Genomic DNA, 15651 nt, shown 5'->3' with positions numbered 1-15651 from the left:
CAAACGTTGGTTTTTGAGGAGAAGAGAAAACCAGATTACCCGGAGAAAAAAACATACAACAACAAACTCAACTCTCTCATGACACCGATTCTGGGAACCGAACCCAGGCCATAATGGTAGGAGGCGAGTGCTCTCGCCACCAGCAGTCGCCAGCCCTGCATCCCTGCACAGAGAGAGGTGCGTATTATTATTATTATTATTATTATTTCTCTTGATATTCAAATTTGCCAACCACGGAACAAAAGAAGTCATTGTTTCAACGATAACAATAAGTGAAGTCACGAGAAACATCGCTATTGTTAACTTAGGTAAGTTGAGTGCAGCACTTTGAAATAAAAATTCCAACTACTATTGGGTTTCAAAAATAGCACTGTGATACAAATCTGCAAACTACGTATTACATATTCACTGTCTCGTTGGCACTTAGCGATTTTAGCTACTACTAGTCTATTTGGAATCCTTTGTTACATAAATTAGCTCGGCTCAGTCAATTGAGAAAAAAACTGATCCATCAACCTGCAGCTAGGCTAGGATATGGGCATATATTTGTCGTATCGCCTTGCAATTTACGATTTCAACTTTTTGTTTGTCTGTCAATCAAACATCGAAGATGTTGTTGACGTCACCTACTCGGTCATTAATGTGCAAACCAAGAGCCTGATTAACCGTCGAAACAAAGGGTCTTTTGTCCATGTGGTTGGCACATTTGAATAACAAAAGCAATGTTTGTAAATAAATATCTTCCCTATAAATAATAAGTGATTTAATGAGTCATCAGTACGAGTCCTCCTGATACTTGTACACCTGACTGCGGATCACTTAATCTCTTAGATAAGGATATGATTACTAGCAGGATCAAACAGGGAACGATCATCAGAGTGTCACTTCAATGTAGTGTATATTACCTTTATCGAGACCTTTTTTAGTATTACAAATATGACGAAAGTTAATATATATGAAGCCATACCTATTTGAACTGCGGAGAGATGAATCAAGTTAAGATGCTGATCATCGCAGTTATTTAGTTAACGTTACTTGAGCAGTAACGGAAGGAAAGCCTCAAAAATTCAGATTTTCCTTTCGTTACTGTTCAAGTAACGTTAATTAATAATTGCGATGATCAGCATCTTAACTTGACTTTTATTACAATTACAATCATTATACTGTAGTTCCAATTACAATCGATTATAAAGAACGCAATCAATTACGATGTCCTGCTCTGCCCGTAAACAGCAGAGCTAATCGAGGCTGTCAGGGGAATATATAAAATCACTTTAACTTGGACTAAAACAAACAACCTATTGCAGGTCACACAGGATATACAAATAACTCTATTAGGGCTCCCGTACGGGGATCTTCCGACCTCACTTACAATGTTTAACTAATCGATACTAGTCTACAATACCTTACAATAAATAATACCCTACGTATACTGAGGTAAAAACCTATCCATAATATATGAAATGATTAATTAACTAATCAGTCACTACTGAGATGACTTCTCAGACTACGTTTAAAAACACTCAAACTATAGAGATTGCGCAACTCTCCTGGCAAGGAATTCCAGTTGTCTGCGCCGCGATACTGGAACGACTTTTGGGCAAGCACTGTGCGGCACTTCGGAATATTAAGATCGTTTGTCCCTATTGTTATAGCTATGAACATGGGACCTCTCCTGAAAGTCAAACATATTTACCAAATAGCTACTGTATGTGCCTGATTATTCATAGATTCGAATATCTGAACGGCCTCTCGAAATCTAAAAGCCTCTTGTACTGAAAGCAGGTTCAACTCTTTGAGAGTAGGTGTTATGTGTTCATATTTCTTCTTCCCGGATAACAAACGGGCTTGCAAAGTTCTGAACATGTTGAAGTTTAGAAATGTTAGATTTACTAGTACCTGACCATAAGGGTGAACAATAAAATAACTTAGTAAAAACGAGTTTATAACAATTAAAAGAATAGATTTATCAAACAAGTGACGAATTCTGCTGATTATTGCTAGTTTGCTCATCTGTATCAGTTCACTTGCCAAAGTGCTGGTGTGTTCATGAAAGCCGGGATAGGTGCTTATCTACTATCACACCAAGGTCTTTCACTGAGTCAACAACAGGCAGTTCATTTCCTTAAAATGTTAAAGGCGGGATAGATATTTGCGCCAGCATTTTTTTGGAGCCAAGCGCAGGAGTCAGTTTTCGCAGCACCAGGAAGCAACTCGATTCAAATCCTGTCGAAGGTCTTCAAGTCCTGTATGAACATCCTCTTTAGAAAGTGAGATGTAAAGCTTTGAATCGGCTACATAAGATTCGACGCTACAAATGTGGCAGACTGAAGGTAAGTCATTGATGTACAGGTTGGAAAGGAAGGGCCCAAGTATTGACCCCTGTGGTACACCACGGCTAACCGTAAGAGAACTCGGGAGGGAGCTATGGACTTGCACGCGTTGAGTTTTGCCAGACAGGTAACTTTGAAAACAAGTCAAACTTGAATCCGACACATTGAGGTTCCGTAGTTTCGCAAACAGTATCTGATGATCAATACTGTCAAAGCCCTTGCTATAAGGTCCAACATCAGCACAGCGGTCACATTTCCCTCATCAATTGCCTTATATAGATGACTGGTGAAAAGTATCCCTAACGTTTGAGTTGAATGGCTTTTGCTAATACCGCTCTGGGCCCGGTTGTTCAAAAACCGATTAACGCTAATCCCAAATTAAAAACTTACTAAGGAGTTTATTTCTCTACTCCCAAATGCTGTTCAACGCTGATATTCGGCAAATTAGAGGAAGTCAATCTCGAAAAACAAAACTAAGCAAAAGAAACTTTCACCAAAAAGTAGAAAAAATGAAACCAAAGTTTAAGTAATCCTGGATTAAGTTAATCGGCTTTGGAAAAACCGAGCCCTGATTACTTGAGAGCATGTTGTTGGTTGTTAGAAACTCCACAAACTGTTCATACGCCAATTGTTCCTTAGACATCACAGGCGACAGAGAGATGGAGCGTTTATTACTAAGAACCTCATGGTCTCCTTCCTTTGGAAAGTATGCTCTCGAGAAGGAAGTGTTAAACAGGTCCGTGACCACAGGTAGAACTGACGGGTTATTCTTTCATATTACGCTTACGCGAAATACATATAACTTTCCTTTATATAAACATAGTAGATTATACCACTCTCACTCTCTCTTATATCTATTTCGCGTAAGGTTAACATGAAAAACAACCAAACGACGTGAGACACGCCTTTTAATAACTGTCATGCCGACCTTAGGAAAAAATAGGGACCAAAAAATAAAGAACAAGAAAAAAAACGAAGTCGCAAATTTCAAACTAATACGCCATTAACACCAACAAGACATGTTTAATTAACCTGGGCTTAACATAATGAAAATAAGTCACAGAAAAAATGTAGAACTGGCTGTTACATGAGATTCAGGTAAGTTTCAATTCATTGTTTGATCTGTGCTAAATTTGTAGTCGACAAAACTCAGTATTCATGAGTTAAAAAGAAAACACTTTAAAACCGTGTTTAACTAAACGTCTTCAAAACTTGTAGATAAATGTAACATACCCGGCCGGATACACATTCGAATAAAACGCATTTAAAACACTTGCAAAGTTTCCAACGGCAAAACTTCACATACAAGAATTAGATGGGAAGAGATTTTAAGATGAAACGTACAGTTTAAAATACAACGTTATTTACTCAAGGCATCAAAAAGAGACCCTGACTGATTAAAAAAACCCATTATTTATCCACAGTTCTAATCGTAAACATACTGACTTTCGTCGCCAATCGACAGCAACGTAAATCGTAAACACTGTAACGTACTCCATGCGAGAAACGTTGTGTGTGCTGTTGCACCTTTCGTCTGCTAAAAGTCTCCTATACTTACTCAAAAGGTCATGACAACCAAGTTTGAAAATTCATGCTCATCAACTACAAATCGAGAAAAACTGTACAGCTCTGCCAGTCTGACACAGTTAAGAATATATACAAGTTTCACAAAGTTCACTTGTGTTTGTCCTGAAAATGCAGGAAACCTTGTCCAATGGTCAGCCCTTGTTTCTTCGGCTCACAAGACTCAATCAACACTCACTCCTGAAGCTTGCGCCTGCGGGAAAACAAATTAATCAACTAATCGATCAATCCTTTATTGTATTTCAATTAATCAAACAAGGCAAATTTACAGAGGGTCACGTTTTAAGAATAGAGTTTGGAGTCGAATAGAAAACTTAAGCCAAATAGACTTAAAACTCTGCCTATTGCTTTTGTTTTCAGCGAACGCATGCGCAAAAGAGAGATGTAGAATCGCGTTGGCGGTCAACGGCAAACGTCAAGCTGAGATTTGCGTTTTGCTCAAATAAAAGAAACCTCTTTGATTTCGCGCAACTTTTTGCCTGTTATCTACAGATATCCGTATGGTGAGTCAAATCGTAACAATGTGACTCGTGGCCCCGCTGCTCGTACACTTGTAATCCGCAGTTAACGTTCCCACAATGCAAAGAGTTGCCCACCGTTGTCAGCAATTCGGGCCTCCATATAGAGAGTTTTCACATGACGTCACGGCGGCCATGTTGATGTTCCAAACAAAGGAATGGGGGCCATGATGGTGTATCAAAATAATCCTCCGGGAATTGAACACTATTTTAATGCAAATACTTTCTTGTTTCAGTAATCCAATATGGCTGCTGGCCACGTGAGTGAAAACGCTCTATGCTAGGGACCAGAACGCCACAAAACAATAGCTCTAATGAGGAAAAACAAAACCTCTGCACGGTGCGGTTTTCCATTTGAGTGTGTACGGGCGTTTTCCATTTACCAAGAAATTCCGGAAATTCCGGTTGGGATGTAAATGGCACATACCGTGAGGACGTCTCTCTAAATATCCACACCGTTCTTACCAATTTTAGTTCTGAAATGTTGACATTCACATTCCATGTAGAGCTACTTGGAGTAATCGCAAAAATTTTACAATAACGGGAAATAATGTTTTTAGACAACGATCTCGTATCCGTCGTCATCGTCGTCCTTGCTTAACGTCCCTAGTAACAGTTAGCGGTCACATGTCATTTTTGTTTTCTTGCTCCTCGCCAAACTAGGATCTTTACATATTTCAAAAAAACAGCCTCATCCAGGCCCTCTAGAGGCTGTCATCGTCATCGTTATCTCTGTCATTACAGCTATGCTATGATGACGAAGTCTAACAAGGTCGAAACAGCTGTCCATGGCTGCCACTCCGGTGTCATATTAGCGTTGTGCGCACGCCGAGGGTACTGGCCTGACCGCGGGATTCGTGTTACTTCGTGTTCACCTAGCTTTAAACTGATTTATATCTGTTTTGAACCGGATTTACTTAAAAGAGTTTCACCCATCAACAGGGCGGGTAATATTTGAAAACAACTTTAGCGGCTCTTGTCCACAGGACATTAAGTATTAAGAGCGGAAATTGGATACAGAGCCCTACGCCATAATTAAGGGGTGCGAGAATGAGCCCACAAGCAAACTACTGAACCCCGTCATGCACACCCATATCGATAAGTACTTGGTGTCTCTTTTTCTATTGTTTCAAATTTTTTTAAACAAGGTATAAACCGTTCAGTAATTATACAATTACCCTAACTTAACGCTAACGCTAATCCTATCCCTGAAGGTTTTACCGTGCTTAGATAATTTTGTGCAATAGATAACCACTAAATGACAAAATACACCAAGTACCTATCCCCATATCACCATATATGGGAATAACAAACACTTCCACGCAATCACAACAGACTGATAATGGTTTATACTCTTCATGTGGGCTAGCTCGAAGTACACACAGAATATCTTGTGATATCGGCGGGTCGTGTGGTCATTTGCCGAGCAGTATTCGCTCATGGTACTGCTGGCCACGATAGTGGATACAGTATTTGAAAGATTACATGCATTTAAAAAAAGGTTGTCTTTGATACAATCAATTGCTACCTTACTTTTTACCCTCACTGCTGAGTGTCTCCTATCCCGGGTATTTTACCTTGATAATTTCAGTATTTGTCGCGGCACGGAACGGGCTTCCCTCAATAACTTTGTCCTTTATGTGATAAACATGTAATCGCATGGGACCGATGGCAATTAAGGATTAACTTCACGCGCAGTTTCAAAGTTTTCACAAAATTGCCCGAGAAAATACAAGTGAATTTAATCCTTAATTGCACGAGGGAACATAGCGATTACATGTTTATCACATAAAGGGCAAAGTTATTGGGGAAAGCCCGTCCGTGACGCAACAAATGAGAATCAACACGTTCCCATTCGGCTAAAGTTCAATTCAATAAATCGATGCTGTCAATAGAAATAGCGCTTAAAATGTATTTGATATGTGCACAAAAAAGAAGTTTATTCTGGAAGAGGATTCTCTTGTAACTTTGCTTGCTCTGGATGAGCAACTGTTAACCAATCAGGATCAAGTAATCATGCCCCCTTCTTGATTACCAAAATTGTCCTCGTGATTACGAAAAAAATGACCTGCGTCTCAGCCAATCAGCATTCAGTAATTTTGCCCCGTAGGTGATAAAAAAAGATTATGTGTATTAAAAAAGAAAAACTTACTTTTTTGCCTCACTGCTGAGTGTCTCTTCTCCCGGGTATTTTACTTTGATGATTTCTAACCCTTGACCTGAACCAATGGCAATGAGACTCGATCTAGGAAATGTTGCCCAACAGGAGGCCGTATCGCCCAAAACATTCATTACAACAAGAAGATCTCCAGACCTTACGTTGAACAGCTGAAGGAGAGAGCGAGATGCGGAACAGGCGGTCTTCAGAAAAACACACTCCTCGTCACTGATGAATTTACAATCGCAAAGGAGGTCGTCATGACTCAATTTAAGACTCACTTCACCAGAAATTGTATCGAGAACGTACGTATGCGCGCGGGGCCTGTTTATCAAAATAAATTGACTCTCGGGTGAAAATGATGCCTTCTCATCAGAAATCTTAAATATGGGACCCACGAAGAAATGCTAGAGCGGTTCGGTTTTACCAAGTTGCTTCAGTACAATTTCCCCCCTTTTATTAGTGACGGTAAACACCTGGAGGCCCTTGTGCCAAGCAAGCAAATTCCCGGGAGGCAGTTTAAATGCTTCCACAATCTCTCCTCCAACAACATCCAAAATGACCCCACCTCGCTTTTCAAATGTTATGCATGCCACTTGATCATCTGAAATAGAAAAGAGAGCATCCGCGCCAAACATCCATCGTCGCATGCAGACTGACAAATTAAAGTTCCACAGTTCAAGAGTGATCTTCGTTGCAATCAAAATGCCTTCTTTTAAAGCTACAAAATCACGCATAATTTGACTCTCAAACTCTTTCTGTCCCTTGACTTCCCCATTTAAAACGTCCAAAGCCATAATTCGTTCCGTATAGTGCCGCGATCTGTTTAAAACCATGACTTTCGCATAAACACTCTCGCCGGTTAACGAGAATAGAAGAGAATCGAAACATAGGGATTCAGGGTTCTTCCTTGGTGGATTCCGATAAACCATTTCTATGTAACGTTCCCACCAGCCCTTCTTTAAAACAGAATGGCTATTAAGCACTGCGACAGAACAAAGGCCCAGATCTGGCAAACTCAAAGGATCTCCTAACAGAAAGCCACCGATTCTATGGGATTCTAACTCAACGGAATTACAACTACGAACATCAACAACGTCCATCGAATAGTGATGCTCAGGCCCCTGGGTGACTCCTAAACAAAACTCTTCTAACTTAGATTGTTTTAAATGTACACAAAAAAGAAATCGACTGTCCGGTGAGAATCTAATCATTCCACACACAGAGTCCAAAGATGCCTCTGCCAGAGTTAAAAAACCACTGTCCTTATCAACTAAACAAACTGAGCCCGTTGAATGGGAAACAGCCACGAGCTTTCCATCTCGGGACATCGCAAAAGATGAAATATCTTTATCTGTGTTGAAACGATTAATCTCCTTGCCATCGTTTAGATTCCACACCACAAGACATTTTGCATCGTCTGGATAATCGCTTAACATCTCGTCGCCGCATATTGAACAGACAGAAAAACTGCCCTTACTGGTAGGAAAAAGCGGCTTCAAGTCACCATTAAAGGAAAACGAATGGCTTAGCTCCCCTGGCAAGATGACATCCTTGCTGGGATGAAACACCACTGAACGGTAAAAACCAAACACGGATGACCTTTCAAAATCTGCTGGTTGGTATGCATCATCGGTATTGATGATTCTAAATACGCCAAGTAACGAATCACAGTATTTTGGTTTGACATAACGCTTCCATTCGAGGTTACTAGAAGCAAGTGACCACAACTGAATGGATCCATCGCAGCATTCACACACCATGAATTCTAAGCTAGGAGACACATCGAAACAAGCCACCCGTGAAAAACAATAAAACATAGCTTGAACATCTCCTAGGGAATCATTTTTTCTTAAGAACTCCATGTAAGGCCTATCGGTATACTTGGTCTCCAGAAGCTGGCGGGAGTCAGAGGATAGTTTACTACTTCCTTCGTTCAACAGACTTTGAAAGATAATAAACGGATATGCCTCTAAGGTTTGGCGGTGCTTTTTTAAAACAATCAATAATGACGAAAGTGTCTCTTGACAATCGGTAGATATCGTTTTCAAACCACCGTGTTTCATTGCACAAACGATATCTTCTGTGGCTGCTGATATGTTCACACAAATCTTTGCATACAAAAGCTCAGGACATAACACATAGTTTCCAATCACTTGTTCCATGCTGCAGGATCTCATGTCGTGGTCTAACTCTAGCATGTGCTGAACACCATGTTCCAAGGCATACCTTGAAGTGCCAGTGAAGGATTGCGAGTTGCTAACACCTTTACTCTTTAACTCGTCAAATTCCTTAGAGCAAAGAGTAGAAAGGATCTTATGGCCTTCCATTTCCTCCACGCTGAAAATGTGCTGCTCGTAGCGTGACTTGTCTGTCAACCAGTCCTTGACTGATTTATGAAAGAAATGAATACGGTTATCGTGAACAGGAAGGAGTGATGACACAATGGCAATGGCTTTGCTCACCTTTCGCATAACACTCAAGGACGACGACTTCGTGCACAACAATTTAGGAAGAAAACCCAACGGCAGTGGTTCCCTTGCAGCGGCAATTGCACTCAGAAAACAAAGAAATTGCTCTTCTGTTATGTTCAGTTCCTTACACAAGTCTTGTTCCAACCGTTGGAAATACGACTGGTAAACAGACGAGATGCTCGACGGAAGGGTCTTCTCCAGTTGTTCCAAGGTAAGAACGATTGGACACTTAGCCCTTATAAAATCTACCAAAAACTGGGCACACAGAAAAACTCCCTCTGACTTTTGCACGAGATCATCTAAGACAAGCTCGGGCCTTTCAACTTGTAATAAAACGCTTAGACTCTGTTCAAAGTAAAACCGAATGTCCTTCAAGTTGTCTTCATCTTTTGGCTCCAGTCGCAGTGGACGTAAATCTTTCAGGCTGTCCCAAATGTTAACTTCAGGTCGCGTCGTCACAAAAAATCGAAGCCAAAGTGGCAGATCCTTAAACAAACTGGATATCACTTCAAGAAGCTCATTTCGCCCTTGGTATTGACTTTCATCTAATGCATCTATTACCACAAGAGATGTAAAACCCGGGTCTGCTACCATGTCCAGAGGTTCTAAAAAAAGCAAATAAAAGAGATCTACCACTTCCATGTCGTTGATCTCTACACCTAGATTTCCAGAGAACTGTTCCACAAGAGCTTTCTTGTACTCTGGAACACAGCATGAGAGGTGACAAGCTAAAGACTGCATCATCACCTTGGGATTCCTGTGGCGTGCTCTGTCATGGTGACAAAAATGGCTCCCCGCCAATCTGCCAGCTTCTTGCATTCTTCTGCACATCTCAGCAGCGATGACAGATTTCCCCATCCCTGCATTTCCACTGAGCACCAAGACACGATTTGGAGAGCTTTCATCATCCAACCAGCTGTTGATTTCAGCAAAGAAAGACTCACGGGTTCCTTCTAAGTATCTCTTTCCATAATCTCTGACATCGCGTTGGGTGTCAACCCTTGCAAGTTTCTTTCGGATGTTATCTTCCTGATCGGTGTCGTGTTGTGTCTCACGGATTTCAGTAACAATTCGATGAACGTCGTCAATCCTGGACTTGAGATCCCTTTCACTCTCTGCCCAGTCCCGTAAGGCATCAAGATAATCCTCCTCCCCACATCGCTCTGCCTTTAATCGATCAATCTCTGCCTGACTTAAACCAAGAGACACTAAAGCAGCACTTATTTCCTTCCACAGAGCATTGAATGTTGGTGCATCCACACCAGTGGTTGTCACATGCCCATACACTTGATTACGGAAAAACTTGATGCGGGCAAGGTTTGCCTCTGGAGTGGTGTCACTTGCGGCTGGTTTGCGATGCCATCCTGTGTGGGGAGGGGTAAGTCCACAAATGTTGGTCAAAAGGAGGAAAAGCAGAGTTATATCAAAGGTGTTGGAGTCCGGAGCAACTCCGCCACCAGGGAAGAGCTTGTCCCACTGGTGACCATTGAGAATTCTTCTTCGTAAAAGGTTGTTAAGGATGGAATAACAGGAATTAAGATCAGCTGCCACCTTTGCAGGAGGGTGATGAGTGTCAAAAACATTTCTGAGTACAGTTGTTCCACCATCAATAATAAGTCGACTGAGCTTAGCTCCATTTGTCTTGTCCTGAGAGCTGGCAAGAGGACCAGATGTGGCCATAGTTAACCAAACCACCGATTTTTCACATTGTATCTGCATGGAAAAGAAAAATATAATAATCAATCGATTGCCTAATTGGTTTCCATTGAGTGTTCACCAGAGTCTGATTAATGACTGATAAAAAATTACCAACCAACCATTATTTTTAACTAAGGAATGTAACTACATTGCCTATGATTCACCGCTACAAATACCGGTAAGCTCAAAGATCAAATGAGTGGCTGTATTTGGCAGTTCAACGATTACCTTTGACTTATACTTATAAAATGAACAGCCTTGATTTACAAGTGACTACAAAACTTCGAAGACGTATGCCATTGCAGAAAAGCAGTACCGAGTAACAAGGCACACAATCGTCCCATGCAGAATTTCTAACCCACTGGAATCTTATCCAGACATTCATAAATTGTATCTTGTCACAAGAATGAAAGATGTTGCAAGCCAGCGGGAAAAACAAAGTAAGACTGCTTAAGAGGAAGCTTGCTTTTTTGCTACATCACCCCTACCTTTTAAACAAGCTCCTTTGTTACATTTTTCAAGTTTTGCAAGCTTACTGACTGCATGGGTTCAAAAAATTGTGTGCTTGACGTTATCACCCTGTCACTTTAGGCTTCTTCATATCATAGGAACCCCAACCTCAGTGTGAGGGCACATAAGATTTGTATGGGAAGACATGACCTGAGAAGATAATTTTACGAAAAAAATTTCAATTAAAAAGCCTAACCTTATTACCATCGTGGGTCGCTTCCTTCCTGTGACGTTTTTTTTTTCCAGATTCGACATGAATTGAGCATTTATGAGATCATCGGTTGTCAACGGTCTTGATAAGATAGCAAGCTAACGCTGAATTCTCACGAGACCATTAAATAGAATCAAATATTCCTGGTTAAAATGTTCCCACAAATCCACTGTAGAATTCAAGGGCATAGGCTTTTCTTTCATTTCAATCCGCTAGCCATGCAATCAAAGCCCTGCCAGCGATGCCAAGAGGCTATTAATGTCCCAAACGAAACGATAAAACGATGAAAAACATCCTCACGAACTTTGAAGATGACACGGTGACCGTTGAGTTCGGTTTGGTAACAAGTCGTAATAAGTCGTTTGAGAAATGTGTCTATCAAACGTGGAAGTACTCTAGACCACGATCGGTTTAGACAAGCAAGACGGGAGGTTAAAGCAATGATTAAGATGAAGAAAAAGCAATATGCAGCTAAACTGAAGGATTCGCTTCTCATCAATACCAGACGTTTCTGGTCTTTAGTTAAATCTACCACCAAGCAAAATCGGTCATCTGGCTTCTTGAGGGATGGTCAACGCTTTGTGACGAATAACAAAGAGAAAGCAGACTTACTTAACTTTTTTTTCCAATCAGTATTCAGTCGTAATGATGGTACTTCTGAATCTTACCAAGGACCATCTGTTATACCTGCTCATCAATTAAGCAAAATCCGCCTTACGATACCAGAGGTAATTAAAGAACTGGAAGACACTGATGTAAACAAAGCGCATGGCTCTGATAACATTCCTGGTAGATTGCTGAAGGAAAATGTACCTGAAATTGCCTCTCCCGTCGGCCGTTTGTTTAACCTATCGTTGTCTCTCGGCAAGTTTCCCGACCAGTGGAAATTGGCTAATGTATGTCCTGTCTACAAATCTGATGATTCCACATTATCCAAGAACTACAGCCGACCAATTTCATTACTGTGTGTTGTATCTAAATGCCTAGAAAGATGTGTCTTTAACCATTGCTATACCCTCATCTCACCACAACTCTAATAATAATAAACAAGTTTAAAAAGTTACAAAATAGTTATTTACAATTCTGGATATAATAAAAAGACTAAAAAAAAATGTATATATATATCACTAGCTTTTCATAGGGTAAGCTGCTCTAAATAAAAATGTCTTTAATTTAGACTTAAACCGTTCAAAATTTTCCTCCTCCCGTATTTCACTCGGCAGTTTGTTCCAAAGTGATGGTGCAGCAGCAGTGAAAGCCCTGTCACCGAGTGTTTTCTTAGTTTTCGTGGACGGAGGTGCTAACAAAAGTTCAGAATTAGACCGGAGACCATACGTGGAAGGATTCTTAATATGAATAAGATTACTTATATACTCAGGTGCATGACCATGTATGGCCTTGAAAGTTATTATTAAAATCTTAAAATCGATTCTGAATTGAACTGGTAACCAATGTAGAGAGTATAAAACGGGAGTTACGTGGCTAACCATCTGCAGCATGGTTTTCTTAGAGGAAGGTCTACTGTTACTCAGCTTCTCCAGGTCTACCACGAAGCAATCGAAGCCCTAGCCAACGGCAAGGAGATTGACATAGCTTATTTGGACTTCGCTAAAGTCCCTCACTGTGCCTTGCTGAATAAGCTATCTCGATTCGGAATATCTGGACAGCTAATAAACTGGTTTCAGAGCTATCTTTCTGATAGATATCAACGAGTAGCACTACAAGGTACCTATTCCGACTGGTTACAAGTCTTGTCCGGTGTTCCGCAAGGCTCTATATTGGGCCCTCTGCTCTTCCTTGTCTATATAGACGACATTCCTCAATGTATTAAACATGACTCTAAAGTTGCTATATTTGCAGATGATTCTAAGCTGTTTAAGATAATTGAAAAACCATCGGACAAACTTTCAATTCAACAAGACCTAACGCAGCTCTAAATCTGGAGTGATACCTGAAAAATGTGTATCAGTATACCCAAATGTAAGGCCTTGAAGATCTCTAGGAAGAAAATTCCCGCAAAACGAGAATACCACCCTAACGGGTCCCCACTGGCAACAGTTAGCGAAATTAAAGACTTTGGCATAACTGTCACCAATACTCTCCAATGGTCTCAACATATAAAACTGATCTCCTCTAAAGCAAATAGAACGCTTCGCAAAACAAAATTACTTAAAACGTTCGTTTTATTACAGGTCTATCAATTTTTGGCACAAACTACCAAGGGATGTTAAAAGCGTGGACTCATTTCATACTTTTAAGAGGAGGCTTTTAGATTTTTATGCTGATAAAACCCTTTCTTATCATCTTCCAAGTCGTGAGGGTGTAAGTTAAAGGGGCTAGGTCACGCAATTTTAGGCAATTTCAGCACTAATCGAATGCTCGTAGAATTAACTAAAATATCAAAATAACTGTTCAAAACTATAGAAGAACTCTAACAAAACACCGGGAAGCCAAGAAGGGACATGGATGGACAAAACTGGAGAGGATTGTAATGGATTGATTTCGGTAAATTTGAAAAACGTCGGCCCACCTTTTTTCAAATTTATATCAGTTTATATCAAAATGTCATTTACACAGCTGGAAAATCATTCTCAGTAGTTATGTGGCCTTGATTTTGCAAATGAAAGACTCTTGCTCTGCCAATTTGACGTTTGGAGCTGATAATTAACAAAATTGAACAAAATTACCTAAAATAGCGTGACCTAGCCCCTTTAATGAAGCTATTTTTAAATAAACTTGATTGTAAATCATATCATATGATAATTATTACTATTTTTATTACTATACTTTTACGATTATAATTATTATTACTATTTTGTTAATATTTATTGGGGTTGAATATCAATTGGGACATCGTCCTGTTTTCTTCTCCAGTTGCTGATGCTATTTTGTACGCGCAACAAATTCAATTAAGTTAAAGTTAAAGTTAAAGTCTTTGTTTGGTATAGTCATCAGGGACGGCAAACCAAACCACAAACAAAGACTCATTATCAAACCGAACTCAACGGTCGCCATGTGGTGTTGAAAGTGAAAGAGGATCTTCTTCATCATTTTATCGATTTGTTTGGGATATTAACAGCTGCCTGATGTCACTGGCAGGACTTCAATCGCGTGCCTAGCAGATTGAAATGAAAGATAAACCTCTGCCCTTGAATTCTACGGTGGATTTGTGGCTGTGGGAACATTTTAAGCAGGAATATTTGACTCACTTTTGTGGGCTCCTGAGAATTCAGTGCTCAGCCTTTAAATTAGTATGTGTAATCAAATGGCGACGAATGAAATTAGGAAATAATTTCACGCGCGTTTTGTCAACATTCTGATAATTTCCCAAACCTTTACCTTTGATTACCTTTTAATGTCGTGGGTGACAAATTACGCTCACAACCGTAATTGTTTTTACTGGTTTATTGTATCGAAAACCGAGAACATTAAGAAGAATACAGTTTTCGTTTAAAGCATACATTTTTGCTAAAGTTTGTAATTTTCTGAGTTTCTTCACAAAAAATACCTTTCGAATTCTTCGTGACATTTAATTTCGTAACTTCTTCGATGGTCACTGTCTTAAATCTCGACGCCATCTTGGCTCTGATCGAGATACGAGAGATGTTACCATGGCAATTTTGTAATAATAACGCTGAAATTTCGCACCAAAATTAAGGAGTAATTTGTCACCCATGATATTACTATAATAACCGTTGACAACTGAGGAACTCATAATGGCTCAATTCACGTCGAATCTGGAAAAAAACACACACAGGAAGGAAGCGACCCACAATGGCAATAAGGTTAGGCTTCCTAATTGAGAATTTTTTAGGAAAATTACCTTCTCAGATCTTTTATCAGGATTCCCATATATCCTTAAATTTTTGTTGGCTTTCCCTCACACTGAGCTTGGGGCGCATGTACTGAAATAGAAATCAGGAACAAAGTCGCCAACTGATCAAAAACATAACAAAATCTTAAACACAGAGTCTCAAAATTATTATTTCTAAAATACTTTTACCGGTAAATTACCTTGTTAGAAACTACTCCATAAAAATTAAATAAAAAAGTGTAAGAGACATTTATACAAGTGTAGAGAAATAGCTCAAGATAATAGATAGCCAATGAGGTGTGTAGCCCCAATTTGGCAATAATCATCCCATATGAGTGGAATGACAATTAT

The 15651-nt window shown here is 39.9% G+C and overlaps 1 protein-coding gene across 1 annotated transcript; it reads right to left on the bottom strand.

The window, feature by feature from the left end:
- Nucleotides 1-3785: 3785 nt before the first annotated feature.
- Nucleotides 3786-15394, bottom strand: LOC138000049 (uncharacterized). The gene is made up of 3 exons (XM_068846190.1): nucleotides 15310-15394; nucleotides 6588-10780; nucleotides 3786-4110 (listed from the first exon to the last, which is right to left on the bottom strand). Exon 2 carries the CDS (start codon nucleotides 10745-10747, stop codon nucleotides 7001-7003), a length of 3747 nt encoding a protein of 1248 aa, XP_068702291.1. The 5' UTR covers nucleotides 10748-10780; nucleotides 15310-15394; the 3' UTR covers nucleotides 3786-4110; nucleotides 6588-7000.
- Between the last annotated feature and the right edge of the window lie 257 nt (nucleotides 15395-15651).

The sequence above is a fragment of the Montipora foliosa genome, chromosome 4, assembly GCF_036669935.1.
Source record: "Montipora foliosa isolate CH-2021 chromosome 4, ASM3666993v2, whole genome shotgun sequence".
NCBI lineage: Eukaryota > Metazoa > Cnidaria > Anthozoa > Scleractinia > Acroporidae > Montipora > Montipora foliosa.
Note: the sequence above shows the minus strand (reverse complement) of the source record. Positions and strands in the feature narration are given on the sequence as shown.